This window comes from Eptesicus fuscus, chromosome 7 (assembly GCF_027574615.1).
Source record: "Eptesicus fuscus isolate TK198812 chromosome 7, DD_ASM_mEF_20220401, whole genome shotgun sequence".
NCBI lineage: Eukaryota > Metazoa > Chordata > Mammalia > Chiroptera > Vespertilionidae > Eptesicus > Eptesicus fuscus.
This window is the reverse complement of record NC_072479.1, coordinates 36,313,134-36,341,039: the sequence shown is the minus strand read 5'-3', so window position 1 is coordinate 36,341,039 and position 27,906 is coordinate 36,313,134. Positions and strand designations below refer to the sequence as shown.

Here is a 27,906-nt window from a genome sequence, read left to right as displayed (position 1 = left end):
GTGAGGCGGACGACAAGGGAGGAATGGAGGCGGGATAGAGTGCAGCAGGAAATCCTATTGCAGGATTTTTCCTGCAACGGGAAAGCTAGTCCTAATATATAAAAAGCCAGGGGCCATCATGACCAAAACAACTGGATGATGACCAAACACAGGCTGCGTGGGGCGACAAGGCCAGCAGGGGGTTAGTGAGGGATGACCAAACGACTGAACAGCAGGCTGCGTTGGGCGACCAGACTGGCCTGGCAGGGGGGGCAGTTGGGGATGACCTGGCTGGCGGGGGCGCAGTTGGGAATGACCAGGCCAGCCGGGGGGGGGGGCAGTTGGGAGTGACCAGGCCAGCAGGGGGACAATTGAAGGGCAACCAGGCCGGCAGGAGGGGCAGTTGGGGGTGACCAGGCCGGCAGGGGACAGTTGGGGGCAACCAGGCCAGTAGGGGGGCAGTGAGGGGCAACCAGGCCTGCAGGGGGCAGTTAGGGGCGACCAGGCTGGCAGGCAGAGGTGGTTATGGGTGATCAAGCTGGGAGGGGGGCCGTTAAGAATGATCAGGCAGGCATGCAGGTGAGCAGTTAGGAGCCAGGAGTCCTGGATTGTGAGAGGGATGTCCAAGTGCCAGTTTAAGCCCAATCCCCAGGCAGTTGGACATCCCCTGAGGGGTCCCAGCTTAGAGAGGGTGCAGGCTGGGCTGGGGTGACCACCCTCCCGTGCATGATTTCGTGCACTGGGCTTCTAGTTTATATATATATGGCATTCCTGCAAAGGAAAAAAATTTAGGAACAGAAATCAGATTAGTGTTTGCCAGGGGCAGGGCCTGTGGCTGCAGGGTATTTGTGGAGTTGATAGAACTATGCTGTTTCTTGATTTTTGAGCTAATTACACAACTGTGTATGTTAATCAAAATTCAGAGAACTATGCAGAAAAGGTGAATTTTACTATATGTGAATTGTATCTTATTTTTTAATGAAGAAATGTGGTCATTGCTGAAGGAAAACAAGTATCTTGACTAAAAACAAGCCAAATTACAGAAAATTTTATACCAGACTTTTTCAAATGACACATATCCACCTTCTCTCCCACCAATAACTACCCCCTTACCTATAGGTTCTTTCCTTTAATTATAAATCTTCTCTAATCCTATCTAATAAAGAGGCAATATGCTGATTGACTGTCACGCCCTCACAAAGTTGGCGGCGCCCACAGCCACAAGATGGTGGCTCCCAGTCCCCTCGGCCGCGCCAGGGAGGCAGGCGCGCAGTGTCCGGACGCCTGCCTCCGGAGTCCCCCAGTCCCCTCAGCCCCCTAGCCGCCCAGGGCCAGCCTGAGGCTCAGGTAACCAGGGCCCGCCGAGGCTTGCGCTGCTGGCAGTTGGCAGCAGCAGAGGTGTGATGGGGGCATTGCCTTCTCCTGACCGCCAGGTTGCCTCCCACCCCTGAGGGCTCCCGGACTGTGAGAGGGCGCAGGCCAGGCTGAGGGACGCCCCCCTCCAGTGCATGAATTTTCATGCACTGGGCCTCTAGTGTCTTGATATAAAATTCAAAATATTAGAGATGAAAAAAAAATGCAAGTATTACTTATTTTACTACAACATAAAATTAAACTCTTAGAGTTGATATGTTTAATTATTAATTTAAGTTAAAATTACACATTTAGTTCAGAAATGGTTGAATTGGGGAAAACATGGCCATTTATTTGAAAAAATATATAATTTTGTAATTCAAGAAACTTGATAGAGGCTTGTAAGTTTGTGAAAGGGCTGTTATGTGGAAGAGGCAGTGTTGCTCTGAAGATACTATTGTGGAGATGTTATAAGGAAATAGGTTGTTAGAGTGGACTTTCTAATAACCCAACCAGTATAAAAATGAAATAGAACTACCTCTGGAGTATTAAGCACTTGGCTTTTAAATGTTTTCAGAGGCACATAATCTCCATTCTATGGATTCTGGTACCCTGTAGATTGTTTAATTTTGTACTGTATCTAATTTTAAGGTTTTGATATGCTGTTTATATGTATCATCCAAAATGCCTTCTCCAGGCTAAGCATCCTCAGTTTCCTTATTTTCTATAGTTCTTCGATCATTAGTCATTCCGATTGTCCTTGTCTCTAGTTATCAATGCCCCTGGTAAAATGGGGTGGTATTTGTCATGAACTATTTCTAGCCTGTTCATGTGTTAGCAGGTGGTACTGCTCTCTTCTATATCTGACTATCTAGACTCACTCCTATAACTTCTATTCTCATTTTCCACAATTTTAACCAAGTACTTTTAAATTATTTGTGTATTGCCTGTTTCCAGAAGACAGAGACCAGCACCTTGAATAATACCTGCATATAGTAAGCATATTTGAATGAATCAGTTCACTCTCTTGTTGCATGTTTTTACAAAGGTAACAATGGTTCATATTGAGGTTACTTAAAACATTAAAAACTTTCTAATTGTTTTTTGTTTTGTTTTTTTTCTTTACAGGAATTTCGGCAGAAAGTAATGCTAGGAACTCCTTTCCTAGTTATTTGGCTGGTTGGGTTTATAGCAGACCTAAATATCGATTCCTGGCTCATTAAAGGGCTGATGTATGGTGGTGTTTGGGCTACAGTACAGTTTCTTTCAAAGTAAGTGTCGTTTTTAACTATATCTTAACTATAAGTGTAAGATTATAATTTGGATCCTGCTATATAAAATTAATGTTTTGTATGTTCAGAAAATTGCCTTTCTGTAACATGTTTGATCTTAATGTTAAAGAATTTTGGCAAATTTATATGTGAAATATTTAAAAATTTTAATAGTGTTGTCTAGCATTAATTCTTAAGGCTATTAAACATTTCAATAAAAGTGGACTTGAGTTTGTTGAACTCTAAATGTAATATACATATTGCTTCTTTCTAGATTATTATAATGCTTGAACTTACCTTGCCATAGGAATGATATTTTCTTTGGTCATAGGCAATATGCAAAAAAGAGGTTTAATTTTAGTAGCAAGGTAAAATCATCTGAAGCAAGCTCAATTTTTTATTATTATTATTTTCTGCCTATTTTTTCTTTAAATATTGTGATAATTTCTTTTTCTTCTGTCCTTAGAGATTGCCTTCATGCCCATCCAGCAATCAATCACTAGTCTGTGATCCAAAACTTCCCACCTTCCATTCATTCCTTTAGTACTTTGTTTTTCCCTGAATTTCAAAAAGAGTTCTGCAAATAATTTACACAGAGATGAGAATGACTAGTAATACACTAATGTGTTAACTCTTAGGAATAGGCTTACTTCTAGGTAATTAATCACATTTAAGTGTTTTTTGGAGCTTTGAGGGCCTTTATAAACAGGAATTCACCACAATTTTCTATTTAGCCTACATGGATGATTGACCCTGCTTAGGTTTGATGAAATTTATTAATACTTATTTTTCCTGAATTCTAAATGCTATAAATAATGACCTTCAGTTTTACTGAATTAGTAGTTCATTCTACTTGAAAAGATGTGGTGAAGACTTAACAGGAGTATATAGATTAGGAGAAATAAAGATGAAATACAGAGAAAAACTTTAGGATTGCTTTGTACTTCTTTGTCAAATTATAACCCATCATTAGTGAATAATGCTGAATGATAAAGTTGAATTTTTTATTAAGAGTGTAGGAGTACACTGAAATATTAAAATTGAAAAGTAATGGAATATAATTTTAAACTCTTGGTGAATCAAAAGGAGCTTCAAAATCTTGCTGAGTCATTCAGATTTAAGTAATTTATTATTGATTACTATGAAAACAGTCTTGGAATTTAAGCATCCTGGACTTCTGGATTTTGGTTAACCTGAGTTTATTATGTGAAAAGTGTGTAATTTTCATTTAAATATGTAAATATTCATTTTCACAATGAAATATAGAGCTCAAATTTTATAAAACTTATGTTTTACAGATCCTTTTTTGATCATTCAATGCATAGTGCATTGCCCCTTGGAATATATTTGGCAACCAAATTCTGGATGTATGTGACGTGGTTCTTCTGGTTTTGGAATGATATCCTTTGGTTATAAAGGCCATATCTAAGAAATTTTTGTTTGTTATTTAAATAATTGTTTTATAATAATTTAACATTAGGACTGAACTACTCACAATTAACAGTAAACTATTTCTAGAAAAATAAGTATGAACAGTATTTCTAGAACAATAAGTATATAAATATTGTTTTTAAAATGTTACATATTACATATTGAATAGATTGCTTTTGAAAATTGCTCTTAATAACATCAGTAATAATAATAATAGCTACCATTTATTGTATGTTTAAAGGGCATTTTCTTAAATACTTTGTATCATTTAATACACATCCTGTACATTAGTATTGTTATCTCCAATTTATAGATGAGAAAATTTAGGCTTAACTAGGTTAGGCTGTTGTCCTTGACCAAGGCCACACAGCTAGTCTCTGGTATAAAAACATGTACTTATCTGATTCTATAACACATATTCTAAACCTCTCTTTTAAACTGTGATTTTTATGTTTTAATATCAAGCTATTTTCTCTAAATATTTTCTTAATTTCACAACTTACTTTTGCTATGGTAGCTAACAGTTAATTTTCTCTTTTGCTTCATGAAAAGCATGTAATGCTACATCTTCAAATATTTGCTAACTTCAGTAAATTGTTTCAATGTAATATATTTAAAAAAATAATATTTCAAATTGTAAATGTGTGTGCATGTATGAGTGTCAAAGAAGTAAGGTCATTGTTAATTTCTGATATTTTTACATAGAAAAAGTTCAGTCAGTAAGTGAGTCTGATGTAGTATAATAAAGGCACATGTTTCATAAATGTTCATTAAGTCATTTTCAAAACATTACCACAAAGTATATAAGATTTTAAATGGGTGCAGTTTTTGGTGACTTGATTTTAATTAGTACCTGGTTTCACTTCACAGTCTTGCATGTTATAATACTGTATTCTTTTTGTTAAATTGTCCTATATTTTAGTTGAAAAACAAAACATGCTTATTTTATTTTTGAGAGTAAGGCACAATTGTAACTACATTTGTAATGCTTATGTTTTTATCATGTATATGATTACTTTCAGAAAGTATAGTACTTTTAAAATACTTCCTTGTGTAAGTATCAAGTGAAATTTTTCCATGTGGCAGTTTTCACTAGCTCATTGTGGGCTTGCATAATATTTTCACATAAAAATTGTCCTTCATGAATTTATTATTAAACATTAGAATTGTTTTATTGGAACATTTAGTATGAGTAAAACAGATTTACTTGTTTTCATTACCTCATCTATTTTAAATTTATAAAAAAGCACTGACCTCTGAAGTGACTTTGTATTCCAGACATATTTTTTAACTTGATTTCCTAAATTGGACAGTAAATTTTATGTTCAAGAAAAAAGTTAGATTCCTATCTTAAAATAATTTGAGACTGTTGCTAAACTCTTAATTATTTTAAGATAGATTCCTATCTTAAGATAATTTGAGACTGTTGCTAAACAACAGTGTGCATGTAAGTGAAGAAAAAACAGGAAAATTAGTAAATTACAAAATAATGAAAACTTTATGCCAGACTTTCTTACATAGTACAATTTGAATTTTCTTTATTTGGATATAGTATACAAAACAGCTATGCAGATTCCCAGGGCTGGAGAGTTGAGAATGTGAGAGGAAGGAAAGGCCAGAACATTCAAGCCTATTTAACTTGCCCTATTTGAATAAGTCTGCATTTAAAATAGATTTGTATGTAATTCATTTTTAAATGCATGGAATAAATTGCACATGCTAATTTTTCAAATAAAAATTGTAGTATGAGAATACTAAATTTTATACTTGCCTGTAAAGTGGGGTTGATCATAGTATTGACTCAGAGAATTCTAGAAAAGATGAATATAATACAGTGTAAGACATACCTGACATGTAAAAAGTGCTAAATAAGTACCTGTTATTATTTATATGAGTTTTTAAATCTAAGTTTGTGTCTTAATGGGCTTTAAATGTGCATTTACATATTTGAATGTGTTTGTGTATATCTTACTCATGGGATGTGGAATACAATCACAAATTACTTTAAATTCTGATTTAAAAAAACCAACACCTTTTATACTTGTCTGTGTTGTAAAAGAACCATATCTCTAGTTCCTATATGATTTTAGAGCTACATTTTTTGTTTTTCAGTATTAAATTTCTGAGCCAGAGAGAGAAGCCAAAAAAAACCTGTAGGAAGGAAATAGTAGAGAGCCCAGATGAATTTATAATGGACACACAAAGGATATTAGACAGAGAGGAGCCATGAGGCTCATGATACAGGAGAATGATTAAGGTGCAGAGATCAAGTAGCAGCAGCTGTCAGGGACTACCTCTTCTGCTGACCCCGTCTCCTTGCTGTTGCTTCTACCACTTTCCTCTTGCTACTAAGTACTACATATGTAATTAAAGCTGATTAGACTAGTTTTGAAAAATAGAATTACAGTCAGTTTTCATTATTCACAATAGTTAAGTTCTGTAAAGTCACTGTGAATACCCACTGTTCCTAGGGGAAAAGAAGGTTAGCTTCCTATAAGCCTATGGCCACAACATTTTAATCAGCCATTCAGAACATAACCTTGTTTTACATGTATTTCTGTTTAAACACAAAATTTAATATTTATTGTTGACTCATTAAAGTGAACTCATTGCCAACCACACGATAATCCATGCTTGAACAAAACATACCTGACACATGTATTTTCTCTGTAGGCACAGTCTTCTTGCACTTAGGCCATTAGATAGCACTTTAGCACTACACTTAGAGGCCATTTCAAAAGGCAAAGTCACCAATAAGAAGCACAATGATGTGGAAGATATGGCACTAAATAAACTGAAAAGGACATTGTTCACAGTATAAAGGTGAAACACGAAGGCAGAGTGTCACCTTGTTCAGCTCAGCTGAGAATGTGTGTGTAGGGTGACTCATACTGTTTGCCACTTTGTGCATATACATAAATGACTGCACAAACACCATGAGTATTGATTTGCAGACTGCAAATAAATTTTTTACCGAGTAGGCATGAGGATCAACTTTATGGTTTTCATAATATACCCAACTAAGTGTTTTTGTGAGGATAATGAATTTTATATTGACATAAACTATTTCTTTTAATAAATAAATTCTTATATTTTTACTATTCATTAAATACTTACCACCCCATTATACACCTTATACTTATTCAGTGCTTTTTGGTTTATAGCTTTCTGAGATATTTTACTTGATTCTCAGAACAATTTTTTAAGATTAGAAAAAGCAAAATGCACAAATTGTAATGCTGATTTCTAACCGATGGATAAATTGAGGTTCTGAGAAATTGTATGTCTTGCTCAGAGTCACATAGGTAGGTGATTATCAAGTCTGGTGTAGAACCAGTCCTTTGACCCGATATAGAATAACCTTAAATTCATAAACCTTCCTTTAAAGCAATTTGGCAACCTGTAGAAAGAGCTTTAAAAATAACCTTTGATTTCTTAATCACTTATTCATAATTAAGTAATCAGGGATAAGATCAAAGATTTATTTACTAGGATGTTTATCATAGTACTATTATAATAGAGAAAATTGGAAACAACCTAAATATCCAACCTTAATATAAGTATAGTTTTATCAGTTACACTACATATGGTATGAGATAAAATAGCTATTAAAATGCTTTTATAGACTTGATATGGGCTGATACTTAGGATATAATAAAAATGCTATAAATTATGTTTACAGAATGATTCTAATTTTAAAATGCACGAAGGATATGAACTGGAAGTGACTACATGTAATTTTAGCAGTGATTATCTCTGGATGTTAGATTCATGCGTGATTTTATTTTGTTTCTTGTCCTTTTATTTATTTGAAAATTTTATTGACTATGCTTCTTTTATAATAATCAACTCTGAAATTCACTTGTCATACCCAGTACAATCAACTATGGTTGCCACCACTTCTTATTTATTTATTTTTATTTCAGAGAGGAAGGAAAGGGAGAGATAGAAACATCAACGATGAGATAGAATCATTGATCGGCTGCTTCCTGCATGCCCCCTACTAGGGATCCAGCCTGAAACCCTGGCATATACCCTGACTAGGAATCGATGAACCATGACCTCCTGGTTCATAGGTCGATGCTCAACCACTGAGCCACCGTGGCTGGGCAGCACTTTTGAAATATTGACAGTAGGTTATTAGAAATACTTTGTGTCTAAAAATAAATTATTTTCAATTAGGTTTTAAGGTCAACTAAGTTTTTAAACTAAAGATAGATGTGAAGAACTTTAGAGCCTGGGATGATTATATATATAAAGATGAAGAGAGTGCAAAATTATCATTTTCACCATTCTCTTATATATTTTTCTCTTAAACATTTTTTCTACTTCTTCAGTTTTTTGTATATCTTTCCTAGTTTCCTTCTAATATCCTCTAAGTTTGTTAATACCTTTCTTTAGGAATCCAATCACTACCAACAATATTGTTATAAATATTCTTGTATATTTTTTGTGCACATGAGCAAAAGTTTCTCTGAAGTTATTAAAGATGGTCTTTTATTTTACGGTCTGAAACTGTTATAATAAGTAAAAGTACTGTCTCTGAAAAATGCCAGGATTCAACATTCTTTGCACATGCATTTACCCAACTTCATTCTCAAGAGATTTTTAGGTGTTGGAACAGCTGAAAATTTGACTTTGTATTTACTCTCCTCTGTACTAGTACATTTTCTTTTTTTAATTCTGTTTTTATTGATTTCAGAGAGGAAGGGAGAGGGAGAGATAGAAATATCAACAGTGAGAGAGAATCATTGATCAGCTGCCTCCTGCACACACACTCCCCCTTCCCCCCACTGGGGAATCAAGCCTGCAACATGGGCATGTGTCCTGACTGGGAATCAAACCACTACCTCCTGGTTCATGGGTCAGCGCTCAACCACTGAGCAACACCAGCTGGGCAGGTGATAATAATGACTCTTCTTCTTTTTTATACTTGCCTGTAAAGTGGGGTTGATCATAGTATTGACTCAGAGAATTCTAGAAAAGATGAATATAATACAGTGTAAGACATACCTGACATGTAAAAAGTGCTAAATAAGTACCTGTTATTATTTTTTTCTCCTATACTACTATGTTTTATGAGGTTATTTAGTGTATTTTATGAAGTTATTTAGTGTTTGGGTATTTACCAAACAAATATAGGATTATTTTATTTAAAAAGCTGTTCTTTTTTCTGTACTTCATAAGAAATGTAAACAATACATTTATTGTTTTGTGTGATCATGTCCAAAAGTCTTACAAAATTATTGTATGATACTTTCTTACATAAAATATGGAAAATGAAATCTTAGTATTCCAGATTTTTGTGTTTCAGAAATGTATTGTTCTAAAAACATGGCTTTATTTTTCCTAATGCTTTTCAAATGCCTAGTACATTTTTATATTTTTATTAGATAGAAAAATATGACCATAGAAACTATTTCTGTTTTAAGCAACTTTATAAATATCTTTTCTAAAATTAAGTTTAGCTTGAATGTTTTCAAAAAAGGCAAAGGAGAGAATTTGAAAGCAATCTTTTAAATATATGAGTATGATATCTCAAGAGTTTGGTAGCTATATAAAGATTTTAATGCATATAAAGTAATCTATATCTATCTATCTCTATAGGTTTGTCCCTCAGCCCGGCCTGCACCCTCTCCAATTTGGGACCCCTCGGGGGATGTCTGACTGCCGCCGGTTTAGGCCCCATCCCATGGGATGGGGCCTAAACCGGCGGCAGTCAGACATCCCTCTTGCAATCAGGGACGACTGGCTCCTAACCACTCGCCTGCTTGCCTGCCTGATCACCCCTAACTACTCTGCCTGTAGGCCTGCTTGCCCCCAACTGCCCCCCCTTGCCGACCTGATCACCCCCAACTGTCCCCCCTGCCAGCCTGATTGCCCCCAACTGTCCCCCACTGCCAGTCTGCTCGCCCCCAACTGCCCTCCCCTCCTGGCCTCATCGCCCCTAACTGCCTCTGCCTCAGCCCCGCCACCATGGCTTTGTCTGGAAGGACATCCAGGAGGTCTCCTGGAAGGTCTCCCGCTCTACTTAATATATTACCCTTTTATTAGTATAGATATATATAAAAGCCTAAGCAACTATTCAACCGTTCGACCAGTAGCTGTGATGCGCAGTGACCACCAGGGGGCAGATGTTCTGACCCATAGTTTAGGTGGCTGCTGGAGCCCTGTCAGCCCTGAATCTGGTTCACCCGCACCCTGGGCCCAGAGAGAAAGGAGGAGGAAGCCCTATTCCTTGCAGAATCGGCCATGGGTTAGCTTGCTCCTGGGGCCCTGTCGACCCCGAATCTGGTTCACCTGCACCAGATTCCCTTTCAAAGTGCATGAATCCATGCACCGGGCCACTAGTATGATAATAACTTTGAACATGAGAAGTCCCTTCATTTTTGTCAAAAGAAATAATCATTTAAAAATGATCTAGTCAGTGAATTTTTAATGTACTTGCTGACTTTTAAAAAGTAGTTAAGCCTACATGATTTGATGTTTATAAAGAATTCACATTTTTGCCTTAGCTGGTTTGGCTCAGTGGATAGAGCATTGGCTTGCGGACTGAAGGATCCCGGATTCGATTCTGGTCAAGGGCACATGCCCAGGTTGCGGGCTCTATCCCCAGTAGGAGGCATACAGGAGACAGCCAATCAATGATTCTCTTGATCAATGATTCTCTCTCATCATTGATGTTCTATCTTTCCCCTTTCCCTTCCTCTCTGAAATCAATAAAAATATATTTAAAAAAAAGAATTCACATTTTTACTTTCTACATTTAGTTATGGACATATGGAAAATATCTCATTTGATGTTTACAAAATAGATAAACCAGCTTGGATAGTAGATGTAAATAATCTATTTTCATGTAATAAATAAATCAGTTTGTGTTTTTTTATTGGTAGATGGGCTTTTGTTTGTTTTGTTTTTTTGTGATAAAATTTTATGGATTATAAATTTACCTATAAGAGTAACTCATTGGCTCTTTAGATTCCTTAACTTTAAGTACATCTCAACTTTTTATTTATCCATCTTCCATTCCTTGCCAATAGTGTTGCACTTTTCTACAATTTTGGGAAGTCTTGGAAATCTGATCCAGGGATAATTAAAGCTACAGAAGAGCAAAAGAAAAAGGTAGCAAGAAACAATCTAACTAGTCACATGAGTTTCACTGCCAAATTACCAGTAGTTATGGTAGATATTAGAGTACAAAGGAAGAAACTGCTGTTTAGAATTTTCAAACCAAAGAAGTTTCAAAACAGATGTATAGTTGGTGCTCTTGTGATGCCTGTCCTTACACTTCCATAACATTTGATACTTTTATGCTTTGCTTATTCATAAGGCTACTGGGATTGCTTTGAGAGGTGGATACAGTATTTTAAACATCTCTGTAAACCCTCCACAAATAATATGCATTCAGTAGATGTTTGTTGAAAGACTTTGTAAATTGAAAGGCCAATAAATTGGTTGATACTGCAGATATATCATCACAATAACTAAAATATTTGTATGTATGATCCTGGGCACCCCTCACCTGTAACACAGGTACTTAGGAAGCCAATTTTATTATTTTAAGCACTAGTTATGGACATATGGAAAATAACTATTTTAACCAGTTTTTTTTAAAAACAAAACAAAAATCCTGATGAATTGTGTCTGCCTACAGTAGACTAAAACACTGGCATGTTCTTATGGCCCAATCCCCCCTTTTCTAGGAGATTGCTACTGTTATGTTATAGTGTTCTTCAGACATTACTGCTAATAATTGGTTTGACAGGTTTCCTTAGTCATAATCCAGTTCTGAAGATTCAGGACCAGCTGTTAGGGTAGGTAACTTAGTTTTATTCTCAGAGGAATATTCCCATAACTAAGTTTAGGATCGCCTTTTCATATATCCAAGGAACAAAACTCCCATGTTCATACTGTGGTGAAATAGCATAAGTAAATGAATGAAAGATTTTATTTGAGCTGAAAACATTGGTTACTTAAAGATGAACATCATGTTGATTGATTGATATTGATGGCACAGTAGTTGGTGAACATTGTTCAGTTTTGAGTAAAATATATATTTTTAATTTACAGACAATAGTTGAACTTGCAGAGACAGGAAGTCTGGACCTCAGTATATTCTGCAGTACCTGTTTGGTAGTATTTTTTTTCTTCATTCTTCCATCTATCCTCTTCCCCTAGCAGTGGCATAGCATAGAGGGTGGGAAACAAAGAGATGTTCTTGCTGAGCACATTTCGTGCCCTCCAGAAAAGTGACACCAGAGGAAAGATGGTAAACCTTTGTCTCCTTCCCAGTGTGCTTCTTCCCCCGATAGAACTTGACTATAGTTCTGATTCAGAGATGCCATTCATCGATATTCATTCTTATTCTCTTCCTCTCTCTTAAAATGTAATTCAACAAATAAAAAAACAAGTAATAATGTCTTTAAAATCAAAGATTTAGTATGATCCCTAACACTATATATTTTTAGCTACATCAGTCTGTCTATATTAGAATGTTAGGCAACTTTGAGCACTATTTTATCGATATTAAAAATTGTTATCTTCAACCAGGTCATAGATAAAGATATGTATGAAATTAGATAGCATTTACTTGTTGACTCAGCTATGGTAATATTGACATTATTTGATTATAGACATCAAATTTCTATAGAATAACTATTTCTAGTTTTTATTATCTTCTGCTTTAATTTTTATAATTCTTGTGAAAAGTGTGTAAATTGTTACAATGGTTACCATGTTTTTCTACATGGAAATTGAAATATCTTCAAATTGTACCTGAAACTAAATACTCTTTTATACCTTTGCAACTGAACTGATGTCTTACATTTAAATAATAAAATAGTTTAGGGTTATGGAATGAGTTTTTAAAACTGAACTCCAATGCTACAGATTCCTTAAATTGCTTCACTTAACATTCATTGACCAAACAGTCATGGTTTTGAATATTCAAAATATATACTGCTGTGCTTTTGGAAGCAACTTTAGGGTGCTATTTTCAAGCATTCTTTAAAAAATAGTTTTTGTTTCTATGCTTTACAATGGGTTATTTACATGTTTGGCATTCTTAACCTATAGAATGTTTTTATAGCCTGTTCTGTGGAAATTATTCTGTCCTATAAAGTTAAGAATGCATTGCTGATGTGTTTGCCATATGGCAAACAAATTCTTTATAGTCACTCAGTACAGTTTTATTGTTAAACAAATATTTAATAACAAGAACAAAACTATTTTTGCCATCATAGTGTAAATGTTTTATAATATGTTTTTATAAGCCATGTACTCCTGGGTAGATAATTTGGTTTTGTAAAGTAAGAACATACATGTTATGAAATGATTCAAATCAACAGAGTATTTGTCATTATATGGGTATCTTTCACTTTGATAAATAGGCAAGTCTCTAAGGAGACACAACTAGATTACAATTTTCTAAAAAACAATTACTTTGTAAGGGAACTGAAGAGACTACTATATTCAGGGCTTCTGTCAGTCTTTAGTTCAGAATTCATTGACAAGTGAATTCCCAGAGGGGAAATGTAGCTGAGGGTTCAAGGTGAGAGTAGAATTTACTTAATATATCCTGCTACTTTCTCCTAAATAGATGTAGTCACATTATCTGTGGTAAAGACTAACTTACCCTTTTCTTTGATCCACAGATCATATTAGTACATGTAAGAACTGCAGAGTCCATTTAGGTTTTCTTCTTAGGACCTCAGAATTGTGTATAACCTCATGCAAATTATTGGGGAAATGGCAGTGCTTTTGTTAAAACATCAATGAAGGATATTATAAATTTTGTTTCTGACATAGTTTAATCACTTTAGCTTTTTGCCATATACCCAGTACTGGGACTACCATTCCCTTCGAAGATTACTACTGAGTTCTTGTATTCACTTGGCTGATTTAGACTTAATATAGAGTAAAATATTTTACAAGAGTTAAAACATTAAGACATAAACATGAACTCTTTATTGCCTGTCAGAAGCTGAATAATGTATTTATATTTTGTTTTGCAAGAAATAGGGACTACCTAAGCATTTTGTACTTTCTTAGATATGGCCATGCATTTCAGGGTATGTCTGTACCTGAAACTGAGATCGCAGGAGGCACTGAAAGAGAAATAGATATGTACACTTACATTTTTTGCTAGAATATGGGAAGACTCATATTAAATGATTTTGAATTCTAAAAGCTTTTATTCACTTCTAACTTGACCTTCCTTTTACTAAAGAACAATTTCATTTTATTAAAGAACAACTAATATCATGACCATTAATCACAATAAATTTTCATTTAGAAGCCTGGAAAGTGGTGTTTTTATTATTCAGAAATTTGAGGGATATGAATTAAAATAGTACCATTCATCCAAACAGCAAATTGGAGATTCTACTCCATTCTTAAGAGTTTATATTCTAGAGTAGCCTTATCCTTTCAACTTTGTTGTTGCAGTTGAAATTGTTTTGTTTTACCCTTGGAAACCTTGGTATAATTCTTTTCCAAAAATACAGTAGTTTTTTTTTTTATAATTATACTTTGAGAAAATAAATGTTCTGCTCTCCTCTCCAAGATATAGTGCCTTTTATAATCTTTTAACATGCCTATTAACAGATACGGAAACCAGTGAGGTCCAAACATTGTGGTGTGTGCAACCGCTGTATAGCGAAATTTGATCATCATTGCCCATGGGTGGGTAACTGTGTAGGTAAGTTTTATTAGTAATTTCTAAATATATTGTTTATTTAAGTTATTCAAAGTAACTAATAAAGTATATTAAAGCTGACAGTAGAAAGTTCATTCCTGTACCTTACTACACTCACTCCCCTAACTCCCTAATTATCTTCAGGTTGACAGAACCAGCTCAGTTGAGAGGATGCGTTTAAAATCAGTATTTAGAAAAGATTGATAGCATTTCTCTATCAATTTTTTCTGGTGCCTACTCTTTCCTATTTTCTCCATTGGATAATAGTGAAATTGAAAAGGAGGCAGATAGTATTTTTGTTGTTGTTGTTAAACTAGAGAAAATAAGGCAATAAAAATATTTGAAAGGATATGATGCACAGAAGAAGAGAGGAATGACAAATAAGAACTCTACATAAGTCAGTGTTCAAGAATGGTGTTGTCTGAGGAGATGAGCTGAGTGATCTGAGAGATGACCCTGGGATTTCATGAGGTGACAGCAGGGAAACATTACAAAGATTGTGTAACTGTTGGGGAGAAGCCTTTGAAAAGTTGGATTATGAAGTTTATAAAAGTAAAGCTAAAATAGGGATATTTTAACATCACAAAGCAAAGAGGAGCATTAAAGCTCAGAATTGTGACTTACTTGATTTTTTGAGACTCTTGCCTTCAAAATGAGTATCATTGCAGTCATCACATCTTTGTATGTTGTTATAGGCATTCTTATATTAAGACTTCAGTGAAATCATTAATTTTCTTGAACTTTTTCTAAAATAATTAATGTGTGTGATTATTGTCTCAGTTGTAACACACCTTTCATGACAGTCCCTCCCTCCCCCTAATTCTTCCCACCCATGCTGTGTTTCCAGTTGTTTTCTTAGCTGAAAAAAATTGCTTCTTTGTTGTTTTTTAGGTGCAGGCAACCATAGATACTTTATGGGCTACCTGTTCTTCTTACTTTTTATGATCTGCTGGATGATTTATGGTTGTATTTCTTGTGAGTACAACTAGGTTTTTTCTCTTTTTAAAACAAATGTTTGCATACGCATGCTTACCATGTTAACAACAATATGAAAACGACAAAAGTCTTTTAACTAAAAATTTTGGTTTGGGGCACTTCACTGCAATGAAGCATAAAGAAAACATAGATAATAGAATTATCAATCATGTTTAATTTATAGAATGATCAATTAACTAACTATTATTTAATACATATGTCCCTGAACAATGTGTTGGCTTAGTAGGCTTTGAAAAGCTCCTGGGTTAAATATACACTTTTATATCATTTGCTTGCTTTACTCTAGTAGTTTATAGATTTTGTGATTGTGCTAGTTGCTCTTTCTTACCAAATAGTTGGTAAAAGATAGTTGAAGTTAAATTTGCAGAGAACTTGAAATATTTTGAGAAGTGAGGTAATTATTGCCTACTAGAGAATATTAAAAGATATTAGAAATTACTCTTTTAAGAATAAGTTGTCGTTCACTTGATCATATAAGTTTAGTACCTTAGAGGAATTTGTGGGGGTTTATTGCATTGAAAACATAAATTAGAAAGAGTTTAAATGAATATATTAGTTACTATGCAGGTCTTGGTGGTACTTAGCATAAAGATGTATTAGATCCCAGCTTAAAAATAAATCTTGGAAGGATGATTTCCTGGTTCTCCTACGCACACAGATATTAAGAATAACCTCTTATTGCCCTAATAAAAAAAGGAGGCTATGTCCTCAAATATGTGTGTATAGTATCCATCAAATAACATCTAAATATTGTTACAATACACTGGTGTGTGTGTTTTTTTTAAAGATTGGCTGCTTTGCTTTCCATTTCTGATGTGATTTTTGTTTTTTGTTTTTATTTTACTTTTTACTTATTTTATTTTTTCCATCGCCATTTATCCCATGACCTCTTCCACCTCCACCCTCCCTTCCCACCTCCACCTGCAGTCACCACCACAATGTTAACCATGATTTGTTCCTGTTTTGTTTTTTTCTTTTTCTCAATCTCTACACCTCCTAACCCTTACCCTAAACCCCCAACACACACACTCACATTTTTCACTAATGTATAATGGGATCATTTAAGACTATAAAAAATGTGCATTGAAAGTCACTAATTAAAGCTAGGCTCTTAGATGATGCTTTTTGTTTTGGGTTTCTTTTAGGGGCGGCAGCCGTTTTTTATTTTAAGCCTCATGCAAGGTTATGTTTATTGTGTTGGCTTGTGCTTTTTTGAGAGAGAGAGAGAGAGAGAGAGAGAGAGAGAGAGAGAGAGAGATCAGTTACCTTCTGTATGCACCCCATCTGGGGACCAAACCCACGACTTTGGCATGTAACCTGACTAAGAATCAAACCTGCAACCTTTTTGGTATGGGATATTGCTCCAACCAACTGAGCCACCTGGCCAGGGCTTGGATCATGTTTTTTAAGTGGTGCCTACCACAAATGTCTACACAGGTGCTTGGGTGATTATTGAGTAAATGTGAGTACTTTTCTGATTTTAGACTGGGGACTCCACTGTGAGACCACTTACACCAAGGATGGATTTTGGACATATATTACTCAAATTGCCACATGTTCACCTTGGATGTTTTGGATGTTTCTGAACAGTGTTTTTCATTTCATGTGGGTGGCTGTATTACTCATGTGTCAGATGTACCAGGTACGTGCCAAGTGCATTATTTGTTCTTTAGTGTACTAATTGAAAACTCTTAAAAATTCACTTCTTGCTTAAAAGATAATATATTCTCTTTCCACTCACTCTTACATTTCAATGAATACAATTTTAATTTACTTTTTCTTTGTACTTTTCTTCTCCTTTCCTCCCTCTTCTTATTTTATGAACTTTTGACTTTGAATACTACTCTTGACAGAACTTTTTATTTCTGTTTTTCCTGATTCAAATGCATCCAATTGGATATAATTGTAAGCTTAGATTGCTGATGCCATTAAATTTGTGTTCATTTTAATAATAATGTTTTATTACCGACAAATATCAATATTTGTCTTTTATTAAATTAAGTATTTTTATTTTATTTTTTTAATTTAATAAATCTTTATTTTTCAGATTATTACAATAGTTTCTCCTTTTTCCCCCTATAGCTCCCCTCCACCCTGTTCCCACCCCACCCTCTGCCCTTACCTCCCCTGCACTGTCCTCATCCATAGGTGTACAATTTTTGTCCAGTCTCTTCCTGCACCCCCCATACCCCTTTCCCCCTGAGAATTATCAGTCCACTCCCTTTCTATGCCCCTGATTCTATTATATACACCAGTTCATTCTGTCCCTCAGATAAATTAAGTATTTTTTTAAAAAGCTTATTCTTAAAGGGGCTGATTGAGGTGGTCTGTGTACCTAGTGTCCATCTCTACATGCGCACAATGCCAAGTAACCTGTTCTTAAATATATTCCCCATTTTATGAGCTATTTTTCATGGAGTCAAAATGATATTTTGTGAACTAGCTTGATATTCTCCTAATTGAAAACCAAAAGCAGACTTCATCATATTTCTCTCCATCCTACCTTGAGAGTTTATTAACTTATTTACATTAAATACTCGGAGAATTAATGGCTTTCTTTCCTTCTCTCTTAGATATCATGTTTAGGTATTACTACAAATGAAAGAATGAATGCCAGAAGATACAAGCACTTTAAAGTCACAACAACATCTATTGAAAGCCCATTCAAGTACGTACATGTTTATAAATTTAATATTTTTCCTTGGCATATAAATTTCCTTACTAAACCAAACTCAGCAATTATCGCGTGAATACATCAAAGAGAAGTGTTTTCTTTATTTATGGCAATAGGATATTAAATATGAAATGTTTCTTTTACTTAGAAATATGTAAAATAGTTTATAAATCATACTAAATTTTAGATTCAGCCACACATAGCATTAATTAGTTTATCATAACTTTAGAATTTATCACATTAACTGTTTATAAATTTGTGGTACTCTTTTTTTTCCTTAATTGCACAATTCAAACTTTATTGACCTATTAACATAAGTATTTGATTTTTAATCTTTCCATCAATTTATAAATTTTCATTAGAAAATGAATGTATCCAGAGAAATGAAATAAGATTTTAAAAATACAATCAATTGAAGTTTATATTTAGGGAAATTCCCCATGCTCTAAGACAATAACTTTTCAGTACAAGTTATGTATTTTATTTACCCTCTGATTGAGACAAAAATTCCCACATGTCTTATCTTTTTAAATTGAGGTATAATTGGCATGTAACATTATAGTAGTTTTAGGTGTACAACATAATTTGATATTTGTATACATTGAAAAATAATCACAGGAGTCTAGTTAACATCTGTCACCATACATAGTTAAAAAAATTTTTTTTTATGAGAATGTTTAAGATCTACTCTCTTATCAACTTTCAAATGTGCAATACAATATTATTAACTACTAGAGGCCGGGTGCACGAAATTCATGCATGGGTAGGGTTCCTAGACCTGGCCGGTGATCGGGGCTGATCAGGTTTCCCGCCACCCCACCTCCTCCTTCCCTTGCTCCCTCAGTGCCCCGCCACCGCTGCTGGTCGCCTGCCATGTTTTGTGCCGCCCCCTGGTGGTCAGCACACATCATAGTGAGCAATCGAATTCCCAGTCTTCCGGTCAAACTCCTGATGGGACAATTTGCATATTAGCCTTTTATTATATAGGATAGTCACCATGTTGTACAGTATACCAGGACTTACTTCTTTTATAACTGAATTTTGTACCTTTTGAGGAATCCTCTTTACACATTTCAACCATCCTACCACCCTTTACTTCTGGCAACCACCAAACTATTCTCTTTTTATGAGCTTGGGTTTTGTTTGTTTGTTTATTCATTTGTTCGTTTGGATTCCACATATAAGTGATAGCACATGGTATTTGTTTTTCTCTGTATGCACCACTTTTTTTATTCACTCATCCATCAGTGGACACTCGTTTCCATATCTTGGCTATTGTAAATAATGCTGCAATAAACATGGAGGTGCATTTATCTTTTCAAGTTAGTGTTTTTGTTTTCTTTGGATAAATACCCAGAAGTGGAATTGCTTGGTCATATTGTAGTTCTATCTTTAAATTTTTGATGAAACTCCATATTATTTTTCATAGTGGCTGCACTAATTTATAATCTCACCATTTCCTCACCAGCACTTGTTACTGTTAAGTCTTTTTTTTTTTTATAATAGTCATTCTAAAAGGTGTGAAGTTTATCTTATTTGTGCATTTCTTTGATGAGTAGTGATGTTGAACATCTTTTCATGTCATGTACCTTTTCGCCATTTGTGTGCCTTCTTTGGAAAAATGTCTATGCAGAACTTCTACCCATTTTTTAATCGGATTGTTTGCTTTTTTGCTATTGAGTTGTAAGATTTGTTATATATTTTGGATAGTAATCCCTTAGCAGATCTATGATTTGTAAATATTTTCTATTCAGTAGGTTGCCTTTTCATTTTATTGATGGTTTTCTTTGATGTGCAGAAGCATTTTAGTTTGATATAATTCCACTTGTTTATTTTTGCTTTTGCATTTGGTGTCAGATTCAAAAATTCATCGCCAAGACTGATGTCAAGGAGCTCACTGCCTGTTTGCTTCTAGGAGTTTTATGGTTTTAGGTCTTATATTTTTTAATTCATTTTAGGTTAATTTCCATGTTAATGGTGTAAGATGGTCCAGTTTATTCTTTACATGTGCTATCCACTTTTTCCAACCCCATTTATTGAAGAGACTGTCCTGTTCCTTATATATACATTTTAAAAATGAATTCAGTTTGATGCCAAGAAATAGTAGTTTCTTAATTATATGAAATATTTAAAATTTGGAGTTTTATTCAAGCTACTTGCCTACCACCTGGAAGCTTTTGCAGTGCTATTAACTATTGTATGCTTCTGGGAAGCAAACAAGCCTATAACTAAGGACAAAAAAATAAGACAGGCAATTAGGTAGTTTACAGAACTCTCCTTTAGGCACAATACTATCTAATAATAGAGTAATATGCAGATTAACCATCACTCCGCTATACCCACAAGCCATGCCCACAAGCCACGCCCACCAGCCAATTAGGAGCGAATATGCAAATAAACACAACCAAGATGGCTACGGCCACAGAGAGCAGGAGGGAGGCTTGGGTTTCCACGGCAATGGAGGAAGCCAAGCTTTCTGCCTGCCCTTGCTGGCCTAGGCCTCCACTCAAGGCTATTAAGTTTCAATGATAGAAGGTACATAAATCAAAACAGAAATGGCGGCAGCCACAGAGCTGGAAAGAGCAGGAGGCTAGGATTGCCCCCGGCGATGGAGGGAGCCAAGCTTTCCACACACCCTGCCTGTCCCAGGCCTCCGCTTAAGGCTACAAAGTTTCAATTATAGAAGATAAATAAATCCCAACAGAAACGGCTGCCTACACGGAGCAAGCAGGAGGCTTGGCTCCGCTCCAGGCTACAAAGTTTCAATTGTAGAAGATAAATAAACCCCAGATACCAGGGCCTCCGCTTGGGTCACCACAGGGCGTGGCCGGCCTGCAAACCACCACAGGCCCCTCGCCCAGGCCGTCCCACGCCCCAAGGGAACCTCCACCCTGATCCGGGACATCCTTCAGAGCAAATCAGCCGGCCCCCACCCATGCACCAGGCTTCTATCCTATCTAATAAAAGAGTAATATGCAAATTGACCATCACTCCAACACAAGATGGCTGCCCCCATGTGGTCAAAGGTCCTGCCCCCATGTGGACACAAGATGGCCAGCAAGGGAGGGCCGTTGGGAGGGACCATGCTTGCAAGGGAGGGCAGTTGGGGGTGATCAAGCCTCCAGGGGAGGGCAGTTGGGGGGGGACCAGGCCTGCAGGGGAGGGCAGTTAGGGGCAAACAGGCTGGCAGGGGAGCAGTTAGGCATCAATCAGGGTGTCAGGGGAGTGGTTAGGGGGTGATCAGGCTGGCAGGCAGAAGCAGTTAGGGGCAATCAGGAAGGCAGGCAGGTGAACAGTTGGGAGCCAGCAGTCCTGGATTGTGAGAGGGATGTCCGACTACCCGTTTATGCCCGATCCCTGGGATCGGGCCTAACTGGGCAGTCAGACATCCGTCGAGGGATCCCATATTGGAGAGGGTGCAGGCTGGGCTGAGGGACACATCACCCCCCATGCACGAATTTCGTGCACCGGGCCTCTAGTCCAATTTAATAGAAGGCTAATATGCAAATAGACTGAACGGCAGAACAACCGGTTGCTATGACATGCGCTGACCACCAGGGGTGCATGCGGAACATGGCGGGCATCAGCAGCAGGTGGCAGAGCATGGAACATGGTGGGCATCAACTGCAGCATAATGGTAGAAAAGGTGAGCGGGGGCGCCAGACCAAGGCAGGGCACCCGTTGCTGTCATCAGGACAAGCCTCTGGTGGTTACTGAAAATTATTTGCTCCCACATGCTGCAGTCCCACCCGTTGCTCAGACCTGCTGCTGGTGCCAGCCCTGCTTGCACCTGCTCTTGGCGCCATCAGCAGGTGCAAGCAGCGGCTGCTGGCCCCGATTGCTCCTCAGGGCTTCTCCACCTCTCTCTGTTCCTGAGGGGCTATCGGGGCCAGCAGCCACCGTTCGCACCTACTGCCAGCAATGGCCCTGCTCGCACCTGCTGCTGGCACCGGAGCTGCTGCTCACACCCACTGCTGACTCCAGCCCTGCTCGCACCCACAGTCAGGGCCAGAGCCCCCACTTGCACCTGCAGCTGGCGCCTGGCGCGCCAGTCCTGATCACTCAGCGCCGGTCCTGATCACTTGGCACTGTCAGTGGGTGTGAGTGGCGGCTGCCAGCTCCAATTGCCCCTGAGGGCTTTTCCACCTCTGCTCCTGAGGGGTGATCAGGGTTAGCAGCCACCACTCTCACCCACTGACAGTGCCAGCCCCGCTTGCACCCGCTGCTGGCATCAGCCCCAGTCGCTCCACGCCAGCGGGTGCAAGCAGGGCCGGCACCATCAGTGCATGGGAGTGATGGCAGGAGCAGGGCTGCCGGCAGACAGGGGACTCGGGGCCGCAGTGGGAGGGGCTGGACCGGGTCGTGGAGCATGGGCCCACCACAGCCTTGCAGCCCAGTTCCTTTCAAGGTGCATGAATTTGTGCACTGGGCTCCTAGTAGTTATATGAGAGGGGAAGCAGACTGCTTTTCCAAAGGTGTTGTCAAAGTTCTAAAATTCCCTGAACTTACTTGGACCCTTTTTTGAATTGTTATATTATGTACATTACCAAATTCATGCTATTTTTATTTATTTTGTCTTTTATTTTGTCAATTTTGGATGTAGTTTGTCTTCTTGCCAAAGAACCACCAATCAAGGACAGGTTTTATAAAAAAACTAGAGGCCCGGTGCACGAAATTCGTGCACAGGGGGTGTGTGGTTTCCCTCAGCCCAGCCTACACCCTCTCCAATCTGGGACCCCTCGATGGATGTCTGACTGCCCGTTTAGGCCCGGTGGGATTGGGCCTAAACGGGCAGTCGGACATCCCTCTCACAATCCAGGACTGCTGGTTCCCAACTGCTTGCCTGCCTGCCTTCCTGATTGCCCCTAACCGCTTCTGCCTGCCAGGCTGATCACCCCCTAACCACTCCCCTGCCAGCCTGATTGATGTCTAACTGCTCCCCTGCCAGCCTATGTGCCCCCAACTTCTCTCCTCTGCCGGCTCGGTCACCCCTAACTGTCCTACCCTGCAGGCTTGATCACCCCCAACTGCCCTCCCTTGCAGGCCTGGTCCCTCCCAACTGCCCTCCCCTGCTGGCCATCTTGTGGCGGCCATCTTGTATCCACATGGGGGCAGGATCTTTGACCACATGGGGGCAGCCATCTTGTGTGTTGGAGTGATGGTCAATCTGCATATTACTTTTATTAGATAGGATAGAGGCCTGGTGCATGGGTGGGGGCCAGCTGGTTTGCCCTGAAGGGTGTCCTGGATCAGGGTGGGGGTTCCCTTGGGGCATGGGTCGGCCTGGGCAAGGGGCCTGTGGTGGTTTGCAAGGTGGCCACGCCCCCCGGCGACCCAAGCGGAGTCCCTGGTATCTGGGATTTATTTATCTTCTACAATTGAAACTTTGTAGCCTGGAGCGGAGCCAAGCCTTATGCTCACTCTGTGGCCACAGCCATTTCTGTTGGGATTTATTTATCTTCTATAATTAAAATTCTGTAGCCTTAAGCAGAGGCAAAGGCAGGCCAGGGCAGGCAGAAAGCTTGGCTTTCTCCATCGCCGACGGCAACCCTAGCCTCCTGCTCTCTCCAGCTCCGTGGCTGTCACCATTTCTGTTGGGATTTATTTATCTTCTATAATTGAAACTTTGTAGCCTTAAGTGGAGGCCTGGGCCGGCCAGGGTGTGTGGAAAGCTTGCCTTTCTCCATCACCGGGGAAACCCAAGCCTCCCTCCTGCTCACTCTGTGGCCACAGCCATCTTATTTGGGTTAATTTGCATACTCACTCCTGATTGGCTGGTGGGCGTAGCGGAGTGATGGTTAATTTGCATATTACTCTTTTATTAGATAGGATTACATGACAAGAATGAAATGCAAATTTGAATAATTTTAAAATGTAAGTGTGTAACCCATTAAATTAGCACACAAGAGAAAAGAAAAACCAGGGTTGGCCAAGCTATGAAGAAACATGAATGCACATATATTTTATTGAGCTATAAATATTGAAAAAACAGGTTCTTTCTGGCAAGTAACCTGAGTTTTTAAATTTAGAAAAGAAATATTTACCACCAAAATTATATTAAACTCATATATTAAATCATTATACTAATACTTTTTTTCTTTTTCGGGTTTTTTTTAGCCATGGATGTGTAAGGAATATTATAGACTTCTTTGAATTTCGATGCTGTGGCCTCTTTCGTCCTGTTATCGTGGACTGGACAAGGCAGTATACAATAGAATATGACCAAATATCAGGATCTGGGTACCAGCTCGTGTAGCAGCATCTTTATCTTATGAAGCATATTGCTAAGTGGTGCCTGAAAATGTGTCTGTCCGTGTCTCTCTCACACTCGAATCCACATCCTTTGAACAAGAGCATGTTGTATGTGGGGCTAACAGTGAATTTTACAGTCTTTTTTTCCAACACTTTTATTAACAAAGGTAAATATGGACAGAACACACTGCCACTTCCGGGAAGAGTAAAGATCTTAAAAAGAATTTTAATGTGGGAATTCACAACATACTCAACTTTTTGGTTTTGTTCTCATAACACTTTTCACACAAAAAAAGTGAACTTATTCTGTTGACAGATACTAATCAGAAATGTTTGAGTCTTGCTAAAACTAAATTTATGGTATACAGCTAAATTTTATGGTACAATCTACTAATAGTATTGCAGTTAATTCCACGAGAGTTGTCTTAAATTGATTCAAGCTAGTGTTATGTACGTTTTAGAATGTACATGTTTATACTGTGATGAAAATCATGTGGTTTTATTAGGGATCCTCTCTAATGTGTCTTCAAAGGCACAAGAAAATAATGTTCACCAAAAAAAAAAAAATGTGCTAACAATATTATATTGCTATCAGCTCTTGCAGTGCTGATATATTTCTGGTTTAGTAAATCATCTGTAGTAACCTTACTGTGAGGTTTTATGGTTTGATAAAACACTTGCATGAGTATAGTAAGTCATGCCATTTTGTTCAAGCTTAAAAGCCCTACTAAGTGCATGATACACCTCATAGAATGTATTCTAGTACCTACTATCCAGTAAAGCATAAATTAGAATTTAATTTGATGTGCACCCAATCTACTTTGTAAGAGTTAAGGTATTTTCAAGAAAATGCAGAATAAGTTAATGCTAAATTCTCACTAATAGATAAGTGAATTTACTTTTAAAATTCTGAGCTGCAAAATAAAGACAAAATGATGGAGTTTAGCTAAAGATGGAGCATGATCTCTGTACATAGCACATCTGAATAAAAGAAAAGCTAATGATATATTCTGGTTTTAAAAATATGACCTATCAGAAAGAATTTAATCCCCAAGTTTATGAGTTTTTTCAGTATTGAATGTTTTGAAATTTGTTAATGCCATCTGGATTTCAAAAAAGATTTTCTTATATTGTTAAACGTGATGCACTGATCAATTTTTGTTGCAGCATTTTCATACTCAAGATGAGCTATCAGTCACTGCTTCCATAAATATTGTTTACAGAGTGAGACTTGCTGTAGTCCTCTTAAGTGCTGTAGCATACTGTGGTTCGAGCAACCTGTGGGAAACCTGTGAGAGGGAATGGGCTGGGGGAGGGTGGGAAAAGGGTGGTCAGACTAATGACAGATCCTAGGCCAGTGTAAAGATTGTGTATCTGTATATAAATAATTTATCAAATAGTTTTCTCTTTGTGTCTGTGTATGTGTTAGTTGTTTAAAGCTGCTCATTTCATTTTATCCAACCAAAAGAAAAGGAAGATAACTAATGAGCTTCTAGTGATGTTTCATATTGCTGTTAATAGGCATTATACCTTGCAAGTTCACTGCATGTCTGATGCTTGGTAAAATTAGTATTCCCTGTAAAATGCAGATTACAGGTATTAAAGCAATCTAGTGGTATACCCGCCGCCCCTTGCCTTAGTAAGAGGAGCAGTGAAAATGTATATAGTTGATGTTCAGTATTTCCAAATACTGTTTTTATATAGTTCCTTTGACCATAAGTCACACATCAGAAAGATTACTCTTAGTGTGTTTGTGAGTGTTTAAAGATTAGAAAATTGGCATACGTACTTTATTTTGAAAAGGGACGAGATGGTTGTGGGGTGGCAATAGCATTGTGCCATTTTGTCAGAGTGTAAAAAACTGGTCAATTTACAAATGTCTCTGCTAGTTTTGACTACTAATTGGGGCAAATTTTAGATAATTTTTTTATTTCACAATTATTTATAAAAGCCTAGAATTTGTTTTAATTTTTTGTATTTTGAGCCACTTCACATGAAGACTCGGTTACAGTTTTTATTGAATACATTTTTATTAACAGTAAATACTATGGTGATTTTCTAATTTGGATAAGAGTGTTGCTACCATGTTTTTTCTTTGTGGTACAATATTCTTTTCAGTGCAAGAGATGTCTTTCAGTTAAATAGAAAAACCCTCTAGATATATAATTACATGGAAAATATTAGCAATGTTAACTAGTACTAACCATCTCATAATACCAATGAAATCTAGAACTCAGAAATGGTCAGATGGTCAGGAGCCAACTGTGCAGCATTGCGCCCTCTGTTTAATTATTTCATAGGTCTTGTATGTGGAACCAGCTTAACCCAGTTCTAAACTTGTGTATGAAGGTGACCCTTTGGGAAGTAGTTCATATCAGCTTAATTGGGTACATTTAACAAATAGGAACTTATTTCTCAGCTCTGAACATGAACTTCTTTGGAGTTTTTTTTTTCCATCATATTTTTGTTGTTCCCAGGAATTTGTTTGCAATATTAGAAGGCATAAAACAACATCATTATAATTAAGCTATTGATATTTTTATTTTATATTTTCTTTATTTATAACTGTGCCAAGTATTATTTTGCTACTTACCGTGTTACTCTGTGGAAAGGAAAACCTGTAAAGTGTTTAATAAATTAGCTCTCCTCGCATAAATTAAATCTGTCAAAATTTTTAAAATATTAATCAGAATAAATATTGACTCTTAGGTGTGTGCTTGCTTATTTCACTTGATTGACTTCAAGAAATTGATGAAACACTAGTAGTGGTACCTATAATGTGAATAGATTATTCTATATATTTATATCGAGTCAACTAGGATTCAAATTGCAAGATTAGAAATTGGTTAAAGTAAAGGGTGGTAGTGGTGTTCTAAAAAAACTCCACAATTTTATGTGTATATGTGTGTGTAATTATTATTTTTTAATAAAGAAAATAAAGTTTTCTATAAGAATCTTAGGTTATATGGAGTTAGTAGGATCCTCTGGGACTATATGAATCTCCAAGTTTTAAATATAAGTATATTTAAGAGATTTTTAAAAATATATTTTTCTTGATTTCAGAGAGGAAGAGAGAAAGAGAGAAATAGAAACATCAATAATGAGAAACATTGATCGGCTGCCTCTTACACACCCCCGACCGAGGATTGAGCCCGCTTGACTGGGAATCAAACCCACACACTTTTGGTGCACGGAATGAGGCCCGACCAACTGAACCACATCTGCCCAAATGGATAGTTTTTAAAATAAAAATA

The 27,906-nt window shown here is 37.1% G+C and overlaps 1 protein-coding gene across 3 annotated transcripts in view; it reads left to right on the top strand.

Moving 5' to 3' along the window:
* The window catches only part of ZDHHC17 (zinc finger DHHC-type palmitoyltransferase 17), a 137,526-nt gene that overhangs the window by 64,221 nt on the left and 45,399 nt on the right, over positions 1-27,906 (top strand). The window contains exons 9-17 of one of the 3 annotated variants that reach the window (XM_054718829.1): positions 2,461-2,603; positions 3,902-4,004; positions 11,034-11,156; positions 12,105-12,167; positions 14,640-14,733; positions 15,622-15,705; positions 17,211-17,368; positions 18,300-18,394; positions 24,518-25,955. In XM_054718829.1, coding sequence (XP_054574804.1) covers positions 2,461-2,603; positions 3,902-4,004; positions 11,034-11,156; positions 12,105-12,167; positions 14,640-14,733; positions 15,622-15,705; positions 17,211-17,368; positions 18,300-18,394; positions 24,518-24,656 — 1,002 coding nt within the window. In that variant the 3' untranslated portion in view covers positions 24,657-25,955. Of the gene's footprint in view, positions 1-2,460; positions 2,604-3,901; positions 4,005-11,033; positions 11,157-12,104; positions 12,168-14,639; positions 14,734-15,621; positions 15,706-17,210; positions 17,369-18,299; positions 18,395-24,517; positions 25,956-27,906 lie in introns of those variants that run through there. The other 2 variants (XM_054718828.1, XM_054718830.1) reach the window with 2 other exon arrangements.